At 31.6% G+C, this 24,001-nt stretch overlaps 2 protein-coding genes and 3 non-coding genes across 5 annotated transcripts; all 5 read left to right on the forward strand.

The window, feature by feature from the left end:
- Positions 1-3,117: 3,117 nt before the first annotated feature.
- Positions 3,118-3,236, forward strand: LOC124838134 (U5 spliceosomal RNA). Its single transcript, XR_015786430.1, has one exon. It is a non-coding gene; the product is annotated as a U5 spliceosomal RNA (small nuclear RNA).
- Positions 3,237-5,118: 1,882 nt separating this feature from the next.
- LOC124838136 (U5 spliceosomal RNA) lies at positions 5,119-5,234 on the forward strand. The gene has a single exon (XR_015786429.1). It is a non-coding gene; the product is annotated as a U5 spliceosomal RNA (small nuclear RNA).
- A 2,590-nt stretch (positions 5,235-7,824) lies between these two features.
- LOC148198944 (U5 spliceosomal RNA) lies at positions 7,825-7,939 on the forward strand. The gene has a single exon (XR_015786431.1). It is a non-coding gene; the product is annotated as a U5 spliceosomal RNA (small nuclear RNA).
- Positions 7,940-10,662: 2,723 nt separating this feature from the next.
- LOC124838129 (putative sarcosine oxidase) lies at positions 10,663-12,165 on the forward strand. Its single transcript, XM_047313651.2, has one exon. It carries the CDS (start codon positions 10,846-10,848, stop codon positions 12,025-12,027), a length of 1,182 nt encoding a protein of 393 aa, XP_047169607.2. The 5' UTR covers positions 10,663-10,845; the 3' UTR covers positions 12,028-12,165.
- Positions 12,166-20,933: 8,768 nt separating this feature from the next.
- LOC124836200 (putative WRKY transcription factor 17) lies at positions 20,934-22,587 on the forward strand. Its single transcript, XM_088114420.1, has 3 exons — positions 20,934-21,651; positions 22,019-22,144; positions 22,227-22,587. Exons 1-3 carry the CDS (start codon positions 21,056-21,058, stop codon positions 22,396-22,398), a joined length of 894 nt encoding a protein of 297 aa, XP_087970546.1. The 5' UTR covers positions 20,934-21,055; the 3' UTR covers positions 22,399-22,587.
- Positions 22,588-24,001: the final 1,414 nt, after the last annotated feature.

Below are 24,001 nucleotides of genomic sequence, written 5' to 3' on the forward strand. Positions count from 1 at the left end.
TCGCTAGTGCAGAAAAGGCTTTAGACGTCCATTTTTTTAGTCTTTTGACGTCCGCCCTTCCTCCGACGTCTTTGTGGGTGATGTTACTCAGACGTCGGGGGTTCACATCGGACGTGTATATAGACGTCTGATGTGTCAGGCCCGACGCCTATCCAGACGTCCGGTGTATACCTCGGACGTCCACGTAGACGTCCCACGTGCCCGTCAGACGTCCCGCGACGACCACCTCCTGAATTGTTTTGTGGTAGGGCTGGGGTTAGACGTTCGTTTGTGCACTGCAAGACGTCCGTTTGTGCACTCGGTTGACTGCTTCTATAGATAAGGCGGAGCGTCCTTGGCTCAGTATTTTAGCACATAGGGCTTCGGTCGGCGCTACTACAGCGCTTCGCTAACTCGAAGCCTCTCGGTAAATCTAGCTTCACTAACGCTCGGCTAAGTCTTGAACCGTCGCACGTTCGTTTTCTCAGTAGCAAAAACGCTTATCTTGCTCCCGCTTCCTCGCATTTGCGCTCGTCAAGCCAACTTTGCTTTTTGGGAGGTGAAACTGCGGTTGAAGCGGACATTTCGAAATGACAGCATCGAAGATCCCCCCTGCTTGCAGAAATGAATGGATCAAAAGGGGGGGCTGGGTTCTATTTTCGGGCTGGGCGGGAGGTGAAGGCCATAAGATTGCCCTCCCGGTAAGGAAGAGAGGAAAAGGGTGTTGTCATCTAAATAAGTGAAACTCTCGACGTCCGTTGTGGGGGGGGACGGACGTCTATAATATTATAGACGTCCGGCCCCCTCCACAACGGACGTGTAAGGGGCTGAAGACAATTAATTCTTCAACCCCCCTGTCAGCACCCGAAACGTCCGATATGGGGGGACGGATGTCTATATAATTGTAGACGTCCATCCCCCTCCACAACGGACATTTCGGGTGCTGACAGGGTGGTTTGAAGAATTAATTGTCTTCAGCCCCTTAAACGTCCGTTGTGGGGGGACGGACGTCCATATCAGACGTCTATATAGACGTTCGTCCCCCCACAACGGACGTTTAAGGGCTGAAGACAATAACTCTTCAACCCCCCTGTCAACACCCGAAATGTCTGATATGGGGGACGAACGTCTATATAATTGTAGACGTCCGTCCCCCTCCACAACGGACGTTTAAGGGGCTGACAGAGGGGAGTTGAAGAGGTGATTGTCCAGCCTCTTAGACGTCCGTGGGTGGGGCCCGGACGTCTATAATTATATAGACGTCCGTCCCCCCCACAACGGACGTCGATAATTTCACTTATTTACGGATATTCCACCGGTCAATTATTTACGTTGGGGCTGTTGAGGACGGACGTCTATGGGGTGACGTTAAAGGCCATTTTTGCACTAGTGCTTCCGCATATCGCAAACGAGAAAAAAAATTGAAAGAAATAAAATAAGATTTTTTTTGGATTTTATAAGATATAATGCATCAAATCAGGTATATCAAGCTATATGAATCAATCATGGATCAAAAAACTTAACAGAGAATGTAGTTGGTATAGTAAGTTATATGAACCAAGGAAACTTGACGTGTGTTAAAGGTTTATCAATCACAATACATCCCATAATCTTTGTTGTTATCGTGTGTTGCAGAAACTAGGTCATGCTTATGTCCGGTATTAATGAATGTTAGAGAGATGACGTCAATATCTTATGCAAGCGACCTCACTTGACACTCATATAAGTGATTTCATCAAATGTATGATGCAAATCATACACCACCCATATGGAATATGAAAATCATCAAAACATTTGTTTAAACTAAAATTCTTTCAGCACATAATTTTAATTATAAAGTTTAATCTCTTTTACACACACCATAAGAATAAATATATTTGATTTAAAACCAATTTAGTGTTATCAAAACTAATAAGTAACTTGTTTTTATCCATATGAACCTTATTTATGGGTCCAATCACAAAGGTCGAGCTATCATTACTTGTTTGTTTGCTAGTAGCTTAAGTCTCATTCTCCTCGATGTTTCTAAGATCATATTTCTTCCTAAGGGTTTAGTTAAAGGATCGGCTAGATTCCGTTCTGACTTCACATAATCAATGGAAATAATTTCACTCTTTAGCAGTTGCTTAACCAAATTGTATCTCAACTGTATATGTCTATTCTTTCAATTGTAATTCTTGTTTTTAACCATAGTTATTGTCGATTAACAATAATAACATATTGACACCGATAGAGTTAGTTTCATTCCTAGTGGAATGTTCACTAAATAGTTTTTCAACCAGAGCGTATTGGTACCAATAAAAGCCAATATGGAAAAGAAGCAAAACTTGGGACACAAGTTGGTAGTCTCGTGAGCTTACCACCAACATTCATAAAATCACATAACTAACTACCAAGACTTTTGATCATAAACCAAATAACAAATAATTGAGAATCTTGGTAGAAGATATACACTCTTTCAACTTTTATAACAAGATTTGTGTTTATAGATTACGTAAATTCACTCACAACTTGACTCAAACCCGTTTAACCAATCAAATTCAGTTTGATTTAAATTTAAAAGATTAAATTCTTTTCCAATTTAACCCATTTTAAACATACTAAATCACGAATGTAAACCTATTTTAAAATCTCTCAACTACATAGCCTCTTCACATTTTGGTATTCCATAAATAAAGAAAATACTCTCAATTAATCAATAATAACCCGTACAATTATAGATGAAACATTATTAACATGAATAGTAATTGGTGGCATAAGTCAATACAGGAATGGAGGAAAAGGAGAATTTGCTAGCTTATACAGGCTTATAAACTCCTAAGAGAAAGAACTTTAAAACAGGTGAGGAAATATCCAATTGGAGAGATATTCGATACATTCTTTCTATTTTATTCTTCTCTATGGTTCTTCCTTTCTCACAAGTTCAGTTAAACTGTGGTCTAGTTTCTTCTTCCTCTACTTTGAGATAATAAAGAGAGTAAAAGGAAAGACAGTAAAATAAAATTGCTTTAAAGATGAAGTTGAAGCAGTGTGTTTATAGCAGAGTGTTTTTTAAGAAAGCCCAAATCAGAAACGTTTGAAGTTAAACTTAAATTTTATGCTATAAAATGGAACGCGAATCTTTATTTGAAAGCACGGAGTCGTGTGATAAGTACATAGCGAACTATTCTTTCGCCTTTTACTAAAGAATACCGTGTACTTGTCACTTTAAGCGGCATACGCCAATTTTTGGACAAGGATCTTCGTTAGAGGATCCTGCTATTTAGTTAAAGGATTTTTGTTATAAGATTTTGTTCTTTGTAGGGGTTCTATGGTATGGCTTTGAATTAGTTCTTTGTATTTAATTATTCTGCTATGTAATTGAATGAATTTGTATTTAAATTTTGTGTATAAATAATTGACTTAGTGATATCTGTTATTTTCCCAAACTCAGCTCAACGGTAAACTGGAAAATAATTTATAATCCAGGTATCAGTGTTGGACTCTCAGAAAATACCACAAAAATTAACAAACTTAATATGTCATCATATAGGTACATTAACAACACTGATTACAACATACTTACGATAAACACAAAATGCCACAAAAATTGGGATAACTTTGTAAAAAGAAACAAAAGGAGGAAATGAGTATATCTTTTTCTGTAACTAAGAACTATGAAGTGACAGCAATATATGTTACACAGATGTAGTCAAACCTGTTAGCACACATCAATTACTAGTAATTGCAGTAACACACATCTCATAGAAACAAAGGATTGGTTCACACCAACGAACACAAAGATTTCGGTAACAATGCATTCATCTGTTGACATTCTTGTTTCTCATCAGATAAATATACAATTCAGAAGAGATTGAAGGAACCAATTTCTTTCTCACAGACCTATCAATACGACAAAGAATAATACGATAAGTGAAGAAAACATGTTAACTGAAGAATGAGGAAATAACACTGCGTTAGCAAGAATTATTAATTAATCAAAGAAAGTAGTGAATAAATAAAAGCTTCCTACTAAATGCATGTAACACATCACCAATAAATTATCATTACATTTCAAGAGCTGAACATACCATTTATGCATGTATCATCATCTTGTGCATCTCTGTTGTCGTCAAAGTCAATTAAGGATAATCCGAAATTCTCGTAGAAACCCACACAATTCATAAATAACATCGATGAATTCAGTTATTACAATGTAATTTAAGGAAGTACTAAATATAAAGAGTATAAAAACTCAACTCTGTTTGAGACTATACTGCTTGATGGCCTAATTCAATGTAATATATCAATGTTAACTTTGTTAACTTTAAGGTCTAGAAAGCTAATCAATATCCTCTGTTAATCAAACAGTTTTTTCTGTATCAAATGCATCATAGTCATTCCACAAAGTCAATATAAAGGGAAAAAAATAACAAAAATTCTCATTAAACTACAACAATATAAGGGAAGAAAACACATATAAGCAACTTTTCACATTTGATATACTCATAACTACAAACAATATACCCAATTCATTATCAATAGTGTACTTACTTCCATCATAGATATGAAACGAAAAGACTTCAGATAAAAACATGCATTATGTGTATTGTGGATAAACAGGTTGTGAAATGTTCAAAATATCAGGTTCTTCTTTTTGATTTGTAAATATTAAATTTTAAAAAGGGAAAGCAAAATTATCAAGGAAATTTTAACCTTCTTCTTTTGACTTCCAAAAAAAGGAATTCATCTTCAATATCTCTCCCAATAACACCTTAACACAGGTTACAAACATAGATGCGATTATCGGCTTTTAGCCTTTCACAGCCACTAGAGGGAAGTGTAGAGTACCAGTTATTAGAATGAGTGTAGAACAGCAAAAAGAGACTTTGAGAACAAAAGGAAAATGACATTTTAAATGACTTTGGTTTGAAGAAGAGAAACCTATAAAATAAAAGATAATGTGAAAAAGAAGTAGAAAACGAACAACTGTTGAAGGAGCAAAGCTATGGAGGGAGGAGTGTGTGCCTCTGCACTTAGCCGCATCACAGATACTCTTGTGGTGTTTGCTTCTTGTTGAAAGCCCACACTGATCAATACAGAAAGTGAAAGTCAATTATATGCTATAAATTGGAAAAGCTTCATATGATCAAAGCACGGAGCCGTGTGATAAATACAAAGCGAACTATTCTTTCGCCTTTTACTAAAGAATACCGTGTATTTGTCACATTAAGCGGCATACGCCTATTTTTGTGAAGGGATCTTTTAGATCCTGCAATTGTAGTCTAAATTTTGCTGTTATTCTAAGTTTTTTGTATACTATGCTATATGCAAGATAATATTATTTGTCAGAGTTACTATACTATTATATGATAAATAATGTTGTGTGTTATGGTAAGTTTGGTCTGTTTGGTCTGATATTTGAAGGAAGTTTATAGACACTGCAATATTAGTCTAGATTTTCAAATTATTGCTGTTGTTTCCATTTATTATGTTTCTTTTAATATTAATAAAAGAAAATTTAGAGGATAGATTGCAAAAGGTTGTGTAAAGAGTACATTTTATGCAAGTTAAAAGTAAAGTTAAACAAAGGATGTTCATAAAAGAATATAGAGATTTAAAAAAAGTCTGAAATTGTCATATTTTATTATAGTGAAATATGTTCTTTTATTCTTTTTACGACTTTGATCAATTAATTAAATAGAAAATAAACTATTTTGACCATTTCATAAATTTTATTCATTCTATTTTGAATTTTATTACGTTTATTAAATTATTTATATTTAATCAAATTTTATTTTTTGATGTATTAACACTATCATTTAATTGATGAAATTGATTAACACATTGATTGATAAAAATAAAACATGAAGAAATTAAATTTCTAATTAAAAATATTAAACGTACATAAAAATACAAAGTTATTACATCATTCAAATTACTTAATAAAAAATAAATTACAATTAGAAATACATTAATAAACCAACAATTAATATGAATAAATCAATAATAAATAAGAATGCAGTTAAGAATTTTGATGAAAATTTCTCATTTTTTTACCATATATTCAAAGTCTCTAATTTTATACAAAGTATAATTTAATTATCAATATTTAAAATGAAAATTAAACTTATTTTAAACTATCACTAACAATAAAAAATATATTTTTGTGTAAAATTAAAATAAAAATTAGACTTATTATTAGTGAAGGTAGAAGGTAAAGGTAGCAGAAAAGCAAAATATATTTTTGTGTAAACAATGATTTTTTTTCCTATGTATATGTTCAACTTGATTTTACCGTTTCATCTTGGTGCAGTTTCATCTCTAGTGTTTTTTAGCTCAATATGTATTTGCATTTTATGAACATTTTCTGAAAGTTGAAATTGTGAATGTCATCGTGGTGAGAAACTCTTGTATGCAACAGTTGTATTTAATAAGAAAGTGATTAAATATACATGCATCTTTACAAAATTTACCAAATTTTATTTTATTTTGAAAACTAGGTGATTAGAGGTTGTCATTTTTTAAGGCATTGAAAAAAATGGTGTATGTTATTTGTAAAATAATTTTACTTCAATGCTATATTTGGAATCACAGAAGAATGTTTTTAATTATGCCTACAACTTAAACAATTTAATTTAGTAAATTTCTTATTATCTTTATTATATATTATATTAACAATAAAGTAGCTTATAAAAATGAAATGTTTTTTTCATATATAAAAAAAGTTCTCTTTTAACATTGGGACTTAAAAAAGATTGTATAAAATTTCTTATAGTTTTATATCGCTTAATAAAAAATTAAAATAGTTTAAATACTCTGTCACTTATGAAATATGATTTATTTTAAAATATGAGATTCTATTATTAATTTTATTTTTAAAAAATATCTCTGAATAATTAAATTACTTTAAGTATCAATTTCTAAACGTCATAACTTTGACATTCTTGTTATTTCTTATACTCTCGTTTCAAAACACAAAAGTGAGATTTTCCTCCAATTCATGGAAAGTAAAAAACTCCTTCCATCCATACCAAATTTTGATGGACTTTCTTTGTGTTCTATATTTGACCGTTGTTGTACACACAGAACAAATAAAGAGAAGAAATAAAACAAGCAAAATTATCTGATAGTTGAACAGTAAGAATAGATAATAAGGATAATAAAAATATATATATAACATATAATTTCAAATTTTCTAAGCAGTTGTAAATGACAATATACTTATAAACAGAGCATTTAATGTTTGGAAAATAAATAGCAATTTTCAAATGGGTGCATACCCATAGACTCCATACTTAACCGAAATTTAGAACAGTACACACTACAGAATATTAAAAAGTAAAAAATAGGAAATAAATTAACAAAAGTTTCACACATATCGAAAATGCAAGTATGTCTGTTAAGGTTAAACAAAATTGGTTTGAGAAGATGAAAAAACGCCTTAGCATTGCAGAAAACAAATTGGGTTGAGAAGAAGAAAGACATTATGCTGTGTGTTTCGGTCACAGAAAAGAACTCAACCAAAAAAAAAGGAAAAAAAAATCAGATCTTACCAATCTCAAACACTACCTCATGATTAAAACACAAACTTGAACAGCTTTAAGGTTCATCAGTGAAGAAAACCTAATGACATTTTAAACGACTTTTTGGGTTGAAGAGGAGTAACCTGAAATAAAAAATAATGAGACAAAGAAGTAGAGAACGAACAATTGTTGAAGGAAAGAGTGTGACTTTGGACTTAGCCGCATCACAGATACTCTCTGTGGTGTTTGCTACTTGTTGAAAGCCCACACTGATCAATACAGAAAGTGAAAATCACTTATCTGTTATAAATTGAAGAAGCTTCAGAAGGTCAAAGCACGGAGCCGTGTGCTAAATACAAAGCGAACTATTCTTTCGCCTTTTACTAAAGAATACCGTGTATTTGTCACATTAAGCGGCATACGCCTATTTTTGTAAAGGGATCTAATCAGATCCTACAATTTTAGTCTAACTTTTTTTAATGATCTTTATTTAAATAATTATTTATTAAAAGACTGTTATAGAAATGTTATTTGATGTATACACAAGTCACATTTCAATTGAGAAACACTATAACTTTCTAATATCAAATTTTTTTTAAAATAGAAAACAAAACAAAATGCCATATTAATAAGATGAAGGCGTATCATCCATATTTATAGACATATCTAAATTGCTAAATCTCTTCTTATAGACATATCTCTTCTTACATCTGTTCATTTTTTCCTTATATCTTTCCCTGTTTGTCAATATTCTTCTTTTAATAATCAGAAGTCTAGTTGCATAATATAATATGGTTATATTATATGAAGTTGAAATGACGAGTACATAGTATTGTAAGTGTTAAAATAGTGTATGAAGTTGAAATGACGAGTACATAGTACTTTAATAGTGTTAAAATAGTGCACATATCATAATACATTACTGAACAATCATTTCAATAATGTTATTATTATTTTTATCATAAATTACATATTATTGATATTTCACATATTAAAAGACAAAATTAATGTTATAGTATGTAAGTAAAAATAAATATTACTTTAATGAGTTAGACTCAAATCTAATTTTTTTTCTTACTATCCAATAACAATAGTTGGATTAACTTATAAGTAGGTATAAAATGTTAAAACAATATTATAAAAATCATCTAAATTTTAATAAAAAGAATTAAAACTATGATGCATGTGTTTAAATTCTCGGAAACATTTTCTGCAAAATCTTGTTGGTAGATTATGTGAGTCAGAGAAGAAGGGGTGAAAGTGATGTCTCATGTCATACAACTATGTGTTTGAGTTGTGGTCCATTATATCTTTTCTTTTATTATTTTATATTTTCTTTTCTCTTCAAATTGTTTCAGTCTCAATGGTTGAGACATAAAACAAGTTGTGCATCTATGGACCATTCAAATTTACCCACTTTAAAAACTTTTTTTTTGGATAAACTAAAATATAATATTTTATTCTATAATATAAGTGGTTTAATCCTTACATTCTTTGAATTACTTTCTTCTATTTAGTTTAAAGTTTATTTAAGAATATTATCTTAAGAAAAACTAGTAGTGACTGAAATGATTACAAATTTGAAATAATGAGATTTGCATTTCTTTTAAGTGATTTTAAGCATGATTGAATAAAAATAAAAAATTAATAAGAATATATTAGCAATCATATTAAATAATTAAAAAAGTGTTGATCAAATATGAATAATACAACATTGTTGGTGGTGCTCTATCTAGATCTCCTTATCTCATCCATCCACCTCAACTTTGAGCTTATCATTGGTGTTTTCCTGTCTTTTTCGTTAATAAAATCAAACATGCATTGTTCACTTTGGTTGAGTTTTTATTTTATTTTTATTTGAATGATTAAAAATGTGAAGAAAAGAGATAAAAGAAAGAATGAATGAAAGAAATGTTATTTCTTTAACTTTTTACTGTTATTTTAGTGTCTTTGTTTCGTGTCAATCTCACTTTTCAACCTTCAAAATAGAATGTTTTCTCACTGTGGATTCATGTTTAATATGTTATAATAAAATCAATTTATTGTTAAAAATTAGTTATTTGTTTTTGTTTTTAAGCACATTTAAGTTATCACTACTATTGTTTTTTACTTTTGGCATATTTTCACCATCTTCATTGAGAAAATTAGATTAGTTATATCACATCATTATTTGAAAGAATAAAAGTAAATATAATATATGATAATAAGTTTTTATTATACTAATTATCAAATTTGTGTTAATTGTGCAAGCACGAGGTGTTGAATGATGGTCAGTTGAGTTTTTTTTAATAATTATATATATATATATATATATATATATATATATATTATTAATTAACTAAAGTAAATAAATTATAAAAATTATATTAAATGTATTTAATTTAATGTGTCATTTCTTAAATTATTGTTATATCATTATTTAAAACTCTCATCCTCTCTTTCTTTTTTTTCTAATATCTCCTAACTCATACTCCTATTTCATCGCTCATTTTTTTCATTTTACATTTTTTATCACATTATTATTACATTCATCGTTTTTTACTCTCTTTTTTATCAAATGAACGTTTGTGATTATTTTTTTATTTTTACTTCTAAGAAACAAAAAGGATTTTGTATTTATTCAAATAAAAACATAAGCCATTGCATGGCAAAAAAGTGTTAATAATCATGAAAATTTGCTTGGATGCATAGATTAAATAAAAAAATACAGTGACAAAAAGAAGAAAAAAACAAAAAATCTGACACTACGCAATAGATCAAATGATAAAAATAATATATATATGAAAAAAAGAAAGAGTGACAGCAAATTCTAACAAAATTAAGAAAGAAACAAGTCTAAATGATACAGTAGAAACACTATAAGACTTTGTTTGATCAAGGTGAAATAGTAAAGAAATAAGGTTTTGTTCCTTGATTTAATAAATTAAGCTATTTTCACTTTCATCAATTTTAAGTGTGTACAGGATTGAGTTTTTTTTTTTTGTGTTTTAAAAATATATTAATAAATACTGACTTTTATATTTTAAGATATATTTAAAAAGTATAATATATCCAGTATTTGAAATGTTTAAGAAAAGATAATATTAAAAAAACTAGAAGAGAATTTGACCAATATATATATACTTTTTGTTTAAATAAATATAAAATGAATGATATATAAAATTTTGACAGTACATATTAAATACTGTTTATTTGAATGTTTGTAATAAGGAAAATGAATTTCTTATATCATAAGAGGATGAAAAGAAAGGAAAATAGGTCGCAGGGGAACAGAAGAATCTACTCTCTATATTAAGGTATCCAGCGCCAACAACACACTCAGTAGCATTTTGCAGTGAGTGTGTGAGAGAGAGTATCAGACATGGAAGATTCCCAGTTTGACGTCATAATCATCGGAGCTGGCGTCATGGGCAGCGCCACCGCCTACTATGCCGCCAAACGCGGTCTCAGGACCCTTCTCCTGGAGCAATTCGACTTCCTCCACCACTGCGGTTCTTCCCACGGCGAATCCCGCACAATCCGCGTCACCTACACCCAAAAACACTACTACCCTTTGGTCATGGAGTCTTACAACCTCTGGCAAGAGGTCGAGGCCCAAGTGGGCTACCAGGTATACTTCAAGGCCCAACACTTCGACATGGGCCCCTCTCACGATCCCACAATCCGCTCCGTCGTCGACTACTGCCAGACCTACGCCATCCCCTTTCAACTCCTCCGCCGCCGCCAGGTTGCGGAGAAATTCGCCGGCCGTATCGACATCCCAGAGGATTGGGTGGGTGTCTCCAACGAATATGGTGGCGTCATCAAGCCAAGCAAAGCCGTCGCCATGTTCCAGACACTGGCCTACAAAAACGGCGCCGTCTTTGTAGACAAAACCAAGGTGGTGGACATCAAGAAAAACAAAAACGGAGAGGGTGTGGAAGTTTTCAGCGCAAGCGGCAAGAGATTCCGCGGTAAAAAATGCGTGATAACTGTGGGTGCATGGATGCAGAAATTAGTTAAAACGGTTAGCGGGGTCGAACTCCCGATAGTGCCCGTGGAGACACACGTTTGTTACTGGAGAATAAAAGAGGGGGAAGAGGGGAAATTCGAGATAGGAACCGGCTTTCCTACGTTTGCATCCTTTGGGAACACTTACATTTACGGAACGCCCACACTGGAGTTTCCGGGATTGATTAAGGTGGGGGTGCACGGAGGGAATCCGTGCGACCCCGACAAGAGGCCGTGGGGTCCGGCGGTGATGATGGAGGAGTTGAAAAAGTGGGTGGGAGAAAGGTTCTCGGGCATGGTTGATTCCGGTGAACCTGTGATAAAACAGTCTTGCATGTACTCAATGACTCCGGACGAGGATTTCGTCATTGATTTCTTGGGCGGTGAGTTCGGAAAGAACGTGGTAATTGGAGGCGGGTTTTCGGGTCACGGCTTCAAGATGGCTCCGGTTATTGGAAGGATCTTGAGTGAGCTTGCGATCGATGGGGAAGCGCAAGGAGTTGATCTCAAACATTTTAAGATTGAAAGGTTCAGGATAACCTCAAAGATTTAGGTATCTTCATTAATTTATCTGTAACATCACATCACATATCACATCATCAATTTGCGTTTGTTTGTTTCCTTCAAATGTTTCTGTCCTGTGAGTCCAGGTTTGCTGATCTTCTTCTATATCAAATTATATTAAATTAAACCTGCTTCTTTGTATTTAAATAAAATGTTAGTGAAAGTGCAAGCTACAAAACGAAACTCAAAGATGGCGTAACAGCATTTATGGTGAATAGAATAAAATAAGAGTTAAACATGTCCGTATTCTATTCTACTACTTCAACTGTAAATTTGTTCTCATAATGTGAAAAGTGTTCACAAAAGGTTTATTATATTAACGATGCCATTACAGTAGAACGTCTACAGAAAAATAAAATACAGCAAAGGGAATCTTTTGTGCTATACATATGTCCAGAAAATGATTTTGTAGGACAAAATTGGTTTTGTTTTTTGTAATTTTATACATGGCTATTTAGTCTGAGAAATGCGTGCAGAGGTGTACTATGGAAAATATACTAAAATCCAAACACAAGACAGGCTGTCTATCACATGAAAGCACTCCAATCACAGTAAGCCATGTTTTTTTAATTACATATCAGTCAAACGGTTTGAAGCAATGATTTGTAATGCGGATTAGTGAAAAGATGTTTATTTTTAGGAAAATAGCTCTTTTAACAACTTTTTTTTTTACAAAAATATATTTCGTAGCTTGTGATTGGTCAAAAAGTTATAAACTATATGTAGTATGTTATCAAAAAGTTATTAAAAATAGTTGTTAAAATATCATCATCCTAATTTTTATAAGGATAATGATACTTTGACAATATTTTTTTATAATATTTTAATACATGTCATTCTGTTATTGGTCCAAAATTATTTCAGAATCAATAATAATAATCATAAACACTAACATGGACCAATTACAGAATGATACATAAATAATGTTAAAATGTTGTCAAAATATTATTATCCTTTTACAAGGTGATTAGACTTTGAACAAACGTATGTGCATTGGTTATGTTAAGCTTCGAGTTGTTAATAGGTTTACTTACTTTAAGAAATTATGTGTTTTGTAGTAAATATTAAGAGGGTGTATTCAATTGAAATTTCGAAAAACTTTTTTGCCGTAAAAAGCCTTTTTGATTTTAAAAAATATGGAAATACAAATGTTTCATGATTATGATTTTGTAATTTAGGTTTTGATTGATTTATGAAATATGAAATACTAATATTTGAAAATAATTTATGTAGTTACAAAAATTTTAAGATTAGGTGCACTGATTGTTCTCCAAAAGGATCAATGGTTCCTCTAGTAATGTTTGTTTTAAAATATCAAATTCTGTTTAAGGGAGTGATGATTCATCTAGTAATATCTGTTTTGAACCAATATTTTTTACTTTTACTTTGTTTACTATAAAATTTATTTTTATCTATTATTCTATTCTACAAAATGGCATGAGTTAAAATTACATTTTAGTAATATACTTAGCAAAATGACTCTTATATAAAATTAAATTAAAGAAAATTAAATACGATTTCTTCATGTTTTTTTACGTTTACTTTCTTAATGTTTTTTATTTGTAATTCAGCTAAGTGAAATTAGTTGAGTATGGATTATGTTACATCTTATATTAAGGTGTGAGGAAATTTGAGAAATGTTATGATATTCATAATTAATAATTGAAGCAATGTTAGTAAGATATATACATGACTAAGAATAAAATTTAAAGTGGTTGGAAATCTTTTAATTAAAAATAATCATTTAATAATTTTTATCTTAAAAATTAATTTTACGAAGAAGAGTTAAATTTTACACCATGTACATGTGTGTGTGTGTGTGTATATATATATATATATATATATATATATATATATATATATATATATATATATATATATATATATATATATATATATACTCTATCCTTTAAAATAATACATCAAAATTATTCTTTATATCTTTTATATGATATCAGAGCCAAACACCGATATCCTCTATAATATAGGAATTAGTGTTTTTTTTGATATTTTTTATGGCTTCTTTCGATAAAAATCAATCGGAGAAATGTGATTTTGGGACTTCTGTTGCTACCCATATGCACGAATCGCTCACCCTAAACGACTTGACGGCACCAACTATGTTGAGTGGTCGTTGAACGCACAAAACAAGATCAAAGACAGAAAACGTTGCGGTTTCATCTCTAGAACAAAGCTTGCGCCAGAAAACAAGAAATCTGATGAATATGAAGCATGGGAAGATGAAAAATTCCTAGTAAGTCTTGGCTTCTAGACTCCATGACGAAAGAAATCAAATCCCTATTTATTCGCTTAGCTACGACAAAGGACGTCTGGGACACTGTGTAGCAAACATACTCAGTCAACCAGGATGCATCCCAATCATATCAATTATATCGTGAGGTAATCTCTACTCAACAAAAAGGAGGATATATTATTATATATTTTGGTAAATTACAAAGATTATGACAAAAGTATGATACTATCACGAATTGTACCATGGAATATCCTAAAGATGTTGAGAAATATAACAACATAATTAATTCTAAACGAGTTTATGTATATCTTCGTTAATTTATGTGTCACATCACATTACATTATCAATTTGAGTTTGTTTGTTTCGTTCAAATGTTTCTGTCATGTGAGTCGAGGTTTGCTGATGTTTTTCTATATCAAATTACATTAACATGCTTCTTTGTATTGAAATAAAAATGTTAGTGAAGTGTAAGCTACAAAATGAAACTCGAATCGCGTAACAACATTTAAGGTGAATAGAATAAAATAAGAGTTAAACATGTCTGTATTCTATTTTATGACTTTATAAATTTGTTTTCATAATGTGAAAAATATTCACAAAAGGTTTATTATATTAACGATGCCATTACAGTAGAATGACTACAGAAAAAGAAAATAAAGCAACTGAAATCTTGTGTGGTTATACATAATTTTGCAAGACAAAATTGGTTTCATTTTTTGTAATTTTGTACATGGCTATTTTATATGAGAAATGCTTGCAGAGGTGTACTATGTAAAAGGAAAAAAAAAATTTAACAATTTTTTTTACAGCTTTTTTCCAATCGCCTATGGGGTAGTTCGTAATTGGTCTGTTTCAAATATACGAGCCAATAAAATAGTGACACATACTCTATTGTTAAAAAAAGTTGTAACATATCATAATCTTATGTAAAATATACTAAAATCCAAACACAAGACAAGCTGTCTATCACATGAAAGCACTCCAATCATAGAAAGCCATGTTTTTCTAATTACATATTAGTCACGTCAGTTTCAAGCAACAATTTGTAAAGGGATTAGTGAAAACATGTTCACTTACATTTTTATAAGCTGATTAGTGTTTTTCAAATACTAGACCTTACATAAACCTATCGATATATGTCCATTGGTTATGTTAAACTTACAGTTGTTAATAGGTTTTCTATCTTTAAGAATAATGTGTTTTATAGTAAATATTAGGTTTAAACCCTCAGATGTTTTGTAGGAGAGTCCTCTTGTTGAAAACAGTTTCAGTTGGATTTTAAATTTTGAAAAATCATAACAATCAAGCCATTTTCGTTAAGTGTTGATAGACGAAGTTAGTAGATGCTGAGCTATAATTTTCTTTTAGAAGACGTGTCATTGTGTATTAAATTCAGAACATGTCAACTTATCATCACTGCCACAGAAGCTGCCACGTCAGCATCATATTCTCCAAACAAGAACATTTCTCCTTCATTGTGCCGCCACCCTTATGGCCATGCCAACCGCCGTAGAAACCACCACACCACGACCTTCAACCACACTCCACCTAGCCCATGCGTCGTCATCAATCATGGCAACCACCACACCGAAAACGTGCATGAAACCCAAATGGAGCAAATTGCGCCATCCTTGTAGTCGCGCCACAACCAACTGTCACAAAGATCATGGAAATTTGCAAAGAGTCAAATCCAAAAAACGCACAACACCTAAACCCAAATAGTAAAGCTTCTTCGTGCATCTCTCACTTTCCGTCACGACCACTCAGAAAATCAAAACTAGAGAAAACCTCAAACGCACGAACTCAAATTGTGCAAATTAGTTCATCTCCTCGCCGCCATCACATTCCCCACAATCACTGGACCTGTAATTCCAATTTCCGCCAACCTCTAGAAACCTGCAACTAGAAACACAGAAGCAACAAAACCCAATAAGCCCCTAAATCATGTAAGCAAGCCTCACGCATCACCAACCATAGAATCGTAGTCAGCCAACGTTGATCTTCACTCACAAACCTGCGAGGGAGAAAAAGCTTTATTCCCTCAACCCAGATTCATCTCCAAATCGAGAGTTCTCCTCAATCACCAACCCAATTCGCGACGCACAAGCTCTCCATTGTTGCCATCAACATCGCGCTTCATCAGCTTCATCTCATGAGTTTGTTTCCTAGCGACGCATCAATAGGAAAACCCAGAAACAACCCAGAAACAACCCATAGCAGTTCATCGCACATCAAGATTATTACAAATTGCGAAATTGTTCTCCTTCTTCTTTGTGAATTCATGCACCTAAAAAAGGAGACCCATATTGTGAATGCAAAAGACCATCACTCCACCATGTTTGCTTGAACAGAGAAGCGGTATCGAGGGAAGGCGGTGAGGAACGGGCAGGGTGTTAAGGTTTTGAAATTTCCATAATCTTTCTAATTTTTTTTCTTTTATTTTATTAAATTTCATGTCATAATTTAATTATTTTCACGTAATAATATAATTCACCTCAGCATATTTATTGTGCACCACATCATCACAATTTAAAGTTGTTTCTCACCACTTAACAAGAAGGGCTTAATTGTTACGACTTTTTCAAAATTTAGGATCCAATTGAGACCGTTTTCAACAGGAGGATCCACCTAAGATTCTCCTATAATATGAGCATCCAAGAGTTTAAACCTAAATATTAAGAGGGTGTATTCAATTGAAATTTCAAAAAAAAAATTAACGTTATGATTTTGTAATTTAGGTTTTGATTGATTTATGAAATATAAAATAATAATATTTGACAATAGTTTATTTAGTTAAAAAAAATTCTAAGATTTGGTGCATTAATTATTTTCAAACAAAGAGTTTAAAGGATCGATTGTTTGTCTAGTATAAGTTTGCTTTGAAATATAAAACTCTATTACAGTTTTATCTTTAAAAAATGCTTTAGAAAGTGAAAGAAATAAATATTTTAAATGTCTTCTACATTGACTTGACTATCTTACACTATTATATGATAAAAACCAATACATTTTTACTTTTATTTTGTTTATTATGAAATTTATTTTTATCTTTATTCTATAAAATGATACAGAGTTAAAACTACAATATACTTAGCAAAATGACTCTTATATAAAAATAAATTGAAGAAAATTAAATACGATTTCTTCATTTTTTTTTATGTTTTCTTTTTTATTTGTAATTGAGCTAAAAAAGTGAAATTAGTTGAATATGGATTATGTTACATCTTATATCAAGGTGTGAGGAAATTTGAGAAATGTTATGATATTAATAATTAATAATTGGACCTGTATTAGTAAGAAATATACATTGAATAAAATTTAAATTGGTTGGAAATCTCTTCATTACAAAAAAAAATCTATTTAATAACTTTTATCTTAAGAATTAATTTTACGAAGAAAAGTTAAACTTAACCCATTTGTTATTACATCAAGATTTAGTTTTACACACTATATATACATACATGAGTACATCTACTGCTGGATGACATATCCTTTTTCTAGGGTACATGTACTTTTTCTTGGGCTTGTACCTAAGTCGGTATCAAATGCTTCAAATTTATGGGTTTTTATTTTCTTTGTCGTCTAAGGTTGTGCTTCTTCACTTTCAGAGGCCCATGTTTTCTCCTTTTTTTCCTTAGTTTTATCCATATTGCCTGTTATGTTCAGGCTTTGATACATTGTTGGAACGGTGCAAAAAGAACTCACTTTCCCCCTCCTGAATGGGTCTTTCAAGCTTTTCAATCTCCTTAATATGTTAGTTTGCAAAGCTACTCAAATATTTAACTCATAATTTCACCGGGTTTATAATAAATAATAAAGGCTTTATCATATATATAAATATATATATATATATATATATATATATAATATTTCATTTATTTAATAGAATTTCAACTAATAAGAGAAATGGACAAGTATTTCCTAATATACTACTAAAATTGTTGAAAAGTCTTAACTAGATGGGTTTATTGAGGAAATACTAATAACATTAATATCAATTCACATAATGAACTACGGTATTTTATTCAAAATTTTAAAATAATAAATTTATGAAATTTTTTATAAAATATCTAATTTTCTCATATGAGGTGAATTATGAAGTACGTTGAAAGTGTCTTAAGACACGATTAATGATAAACAAATAATTTAACTACAATTAACCAACTTCCATTTGTTTAACCTAAAAGTTGTATTTTTCACGCAAGAGTTCACCAAATTGATTTAAAAAGAATGATATGTGGGAATCTTATTATGGAGTTACAACTTGCAAATTGCAGAAAGTCCAATAACCATTTCCATAGTGCAAAAGAGATGGTGTTGGTTGTTATATTTAAGAATGATTTAGGTCAAAATCTGACTAAGATATAGTTTTATGTTGACGGTGGACAAAACACTTGCACAATGGGATGCTCCATTGATTACTAAAATATATGAAGAACAACTATGAGTTAGACTTTGTGCTTGAGATTCTTATAAGGATTTTAATAATGTTGAAAACATCATAGGATAACTAAAAAATGGCATTAAAAATAAGGGGTCCTATCCAACACTACATAGAATATGATAATTGTTTTATTAGCAAGATTATATGGAACAAGGAATCAAATCCTCCAACATATCCTTCTAGAATCTAATTTATAGCGTTGTGAATTGATTGAATAACCTATCAAAACCCTATCTTATTTATAAAAATAAATTATCATATTTTTTAAAATAAGTGGCACCGTTAAAATAAAATACTAAAATGCACTTTGTGAGGTACAGATCATAAGGGCTTTTCTGAAAGAGATTTGCAGATTTCTTCTTCTATCTATAATATGCCAATCTCACACTCCACTATTACAAAAATTTATGTTTAAATATCTTTTCTTTTTTAATATTTTACTATTTATATACTATAGTATATATTCTTATCAGAATAAAAGAATTCCTCAACAATATCATAAATTATAAAAACTAAAGTATTGTCAATATAAAATATTATGCGTTATACGTTTATCACATTATGAGTACTCATATATGTTTCAACAAATAAGTAAAGTTAGAAAAAATTCAATGGAAAATAATAAACGTTTATCCACAATTTATAAACTGTTTTCTTTTATTCTTGCATTCATTGAACGTTTATTTTTAAACAAAACTTAGAGGATAAGATTATGGTTTTATTTATAGTTTAAATAATAAAATACGGTTAAATTCTTTCCTTCGTCATACAAGCCTTTTCTCATTGAGGGATCATCAAGAGCATATTTGTTTTAAACTATAGTGACCATTTGTTGTTCAAAAGTAAATAAACAAAAAACATAAAAAATGAAATAGAATAATTGCCAAAAACTAGACAAAAAAATAAGTTATAAATAAAATCATAACCAAATGATAATGCGTAATGTATGTCAATCTTTTATTAATAATTATATTTTTAGATAAACAATTAAAATAAAAATATTAAAGTAATAAATAAAATAAAAGTAGTTAATTTAAATTTTAACGAATTTATAGCAATTTATTTTAATACACTATTATTTAAAAATATATTTTTTATTTACTATACTTTATAATGTTGTTTTAGTTTAATTTAAAATTATTTCAACTTATTAAATTTCTATTTTTAAAAATTTATTATATTAATTATTTTATAAACATATTAATATACTCTTTTTTTTTTTACTTTATCACATCTATCAAACCAACTATTATCATTTCATTGTTTCTCTTCTGTCTTTTTAAAAAAAAAAAACTAAACAACTTTTTTATTGTTTTTCTCTCTTTTTCTTCTTTCCTTCTTTCTTACTCCTCTGATTTAACGCGTGTATTCATCAAAAAGTCATTAGAAAAAAAAAAACACAAATTAAGATGGAATAACAACAGGCAGCCATGCACTGTAATTTAAAGTAATACGTTCGTTTTTGGTTGGCATTTCTTTATTGGTTTTCATTTAAAGCATCTAATAAGAAATTATTAGGTAATGAAAATTTTCTTTTTTGTACGATTATATATTATTTCATAAACCAATGTAGATCAAAATATTCATTATTTATTTATTTATTTTACTATTTGTACAACTTGTTAAAACCGTTCGACCTAGATATTCTGGTTCTACAATTTCAGATTATTCTTATTCTGATTTTCAATATGAGAACAAAAGATTAGTCTTTCACCCAAATTTTTAATTAAAAACATTCTTATCCTGTCGTCTAACAATTTTCATACTTTTTCTTTCTTTCTTTCAACCACGTGGATCAAGGAATAAATTTCACCTTCTTTTTCTGCTGTGTTAAATTAATTCATTACAGTGGTTGTGTACAAGTTCTATTGAACCTCTATCACCCATTCATATTATATATACATTTACGCTTAATCGGTCAGAAGAATCTACGTAATTTATTTTAAAATATTCATTTAAGTAATATATTATTAATTAAAATGAATATTTTTTTATAGAATTGGGTTTAATATTTAGTTTACCATCAATTGATTGAAAACAAGTAAACACATAAGTAACCTTTGTAAAAGAATCTGTAAGTTGACATTTACGTATGGTGGACGATTGAATATTCAAAGATTTATCACTTTCACAAATAAATAAAAAAATATAAATGTATTCAAAAAGAATAAATATTGTAGATTTATAATTTGTGACTTAAGGTTGTCCCCATTATATGTTGCTGTGTCTTCTTCTTCTCAACAGAACAAAACTAAACCTTCCTCTCTTGTTCATTTTCCATTTCCATGGCGTTCTGAGTGAGACCCAGAGAGAAGATAAATGGCTGTGGAGTTGATGAGCTTGCCGAAAATGGAGGAACAGAAGGCAATTCAAGAAGCAGCCATGGAAGGTCTCAAGGGAATGGAAAACTTCATCCATCTTCTCTCCAACGAACCCTCTCATCTCAACACTCACCTCACCCAAGCAACCGTTTCAAACTTCAAAAAGCTCATCTCTTTGCTCAACGGAACCGGCCATGCCCGTTTCCGTCGCGCGCCTCTCCCTTCAAACAACCAACCCATTCCACCGGCTAACCCGGTCACCGTCCACCAACCTCCCACCACCTTCGCCCCCACGCACTCGCACTCTCTCACTCTCGATTTCACCAAACCTAACATCTTCGCCGCCACCAACAATAAGTCCTCGGATCTCGAATTCTCAAAAGAAACCTTCAGCGTCTCCTCCAACTCCTCCTTCATCTCCTCCGCCATCACCGCCGATGGCAGCGTCTCCAACGGCAACCAAGCCTCCTCTCTCTTCCTCACCTCGCCTCCGCCGCCTTCTTCCTCCGGAAAACCGCCACTCGTCAAGAAGCGGTGCCACGACCACTTCGACGACGTCTCCGGCTCCACCAAGTGCCACTGCATTAAGAGAAGGTACACCCTCGTCGCACCTTAGTGTTTGACTCGGGCATGACTCGGCCAGTCTGCGTTCTAGAGTCAACGATTTCGGTAGTAGTGCAGTTAAAGGCATTCAATGGAAACAGTCACGAGGCACGCGTGACACTGACACCAAAGAGTTTTTTTTCTCTGACTTTTTGTACTCTGCCGCGTTTGCCAATCCACTTTTTTTTCGGAAATTATGTTTCACAATAAAAACAACAAAATATAACATACCAAACACGACCCGTCCCCACTTTCTCACGTTAACCACCTTCATTATTATTGTTGCCTTTGAATGTTGACCTAAGCGCCCTATGATTTTCTATTTTTAATTTTTACTAAAAAAAAAAATTTCTTTCAGGAAGAATCGGGTGAAGAAGACGGTGAGAGTGCCGGCGATTAGTACGAAAATCGCCGATATTCCATCGGACGAGTTCTCGTGGAGGAAGTACGGGCAGAAGCCGATCAAGGGATCACCGTACCCGAGGTGAGTGATGACGCGTGATCTGGCGTTGACTTTAGTCAAATGTTTGTGAACTGACGTTGATTTGTTATGCTTGGTTTGTCAGGGGTTACTATAAGTGCAGTACGGTGAGAGGATGTCCGGCGAGGAAACACGTGGAACGTGCTTCGGACGATCCGACGATGTTGATTGTGACGTACGAGGGGGAGCACCGTCACTCCATTCAGACCGCGTTGCAGGATAACATTTCCGGCGCCGTGGGTTTGGTTTTTCAGTAAACATAGTAGGGTGGTGGAATTAAAAGTTTCTTTTTATAGTTGGAGAGAAAAAAAATTAATAGGAATTGAATTGGGTGGTGGGTGGAATGTAAATGTAAATCTATAATCCTTCAAAATATTAATATGCTCCTCTGCTAAATTAATTAATTTGGCATCTCTCTATTGAAAACAAGAGTTAAGTTGATTTAATATTCTTAATATCAGTTATTGCATCTAATTAAAATATTTGGATTACAGTTTTTGTATTAAAACGATGAAAGGAACTGATTGTGTTTTCTCGATGGACACTTATAGTCATGGCAAACCTAAATGTTTGAATAATTAATTTGAAATTGAAATGTCAAATAATATTCCATGTTTCTTTTTCCTTATTCTAATTTACCAGTCTTATTTGGCTTTGTTTTCATACAACTTAATTTCATAGGATAAAAATTAATTTGTAATATATAAAAGAGTATAAATATCATTTTATTTATTACTCTCGTCGAATCTTGAAACCCTAGAAACACTGAATAGAGAGGTTTAAGCAAATAAAGAAAAGACAGCTATTACTCCGTTTTCAAAAGTGGTTGACAAAGCTTGCTAGCACGAAATTTACTACCAAGTAAAATGATGAATTTATTACCCATATATTCTGACCTAATTAGACATAAACAAGCCTGTCAAATTTTGAAAATGGGTTTTAGTTCATTTTAATCAATATGTGACTATTATGTTTCCAGCATATTCATATTCATTTGCTACATTTATTATATCTTTAATATTTATTCAATTGCTGTTCTTGCACCATTGTTCTCAAACATATATTATTTATTTTTCCACCACTTCCAAGACTTTCTTAGTCAAAGCTTAATATATATAAAAAAAATGTTCTTTCCATATACTAAAATTGATTTTGTTGATATTTGTTTATTACTTCGGGTTTGTAAAGTTTTCATATTCGAGCTATAATTGATTATTTAAATAGTTTATTAGACTGGTTCGTATAATAGGTTTTATGCAAAAAAAATTGAAGCTAATTAATTATAATTTTTTTTCAATATTGTATATGACGTCAATATTTCTCAGCATATTAATATAAGATTAGTTTCTATTGAGAATCTTTCGATTCTCTTAACGGTTTTGGTTTAGACCGTTCTTCACTGTTCTGGTTGAACAGTGGAGTGTTTCTGTTACCTTTTTCCCTTATCGGGACTCTATATACACAGAGTCCCTTTTCCCCATTCCCGGTTAATGAAAGATACACTTTGTATTTTGAATGTACTCAGATTTAATAAAAGAAGAGTTTTTCTTGCTTACCGTTTCAAGATCTTCATTTTTGCCTTCTGCACCGAAAGGATCCACGGCCGTCTCGGAGCTCCTCCGGCCAAGCAACCTCCGTCTCGCTCCCTTCTTCTCATCAGAGAGAATCTCTGATATTTCACTCTGCTTCTCATTTCTCTCTGCACAAATGCCACGCGTACACGTTATCAAACTGCGTTTCCAATCTTATGGCCAAATGGTAATTGGGCTTGTAAGTGCACAGTATCTGGGCCAAAACTAATATGGTATCAGAGCAGGTCTAGTACTGCTCTGCTTCGTTGCCACCGCCTGCTGTTCTTGG

The sequence above is a fragment of the Vigna umbellata genome, chromosome 4, assembly GCF_029865625.1.
Source record: "Vigna umbellata cultivar VRB3 chromosome 4, Vumbellata_1.0, whole genome shotgun sequence".
NCBI lineage: Eukaryota > Viridiplantae > Streptophyta > Magnoliopsida > Fabales > Fabaceae > Vigna > Vigna umbellata.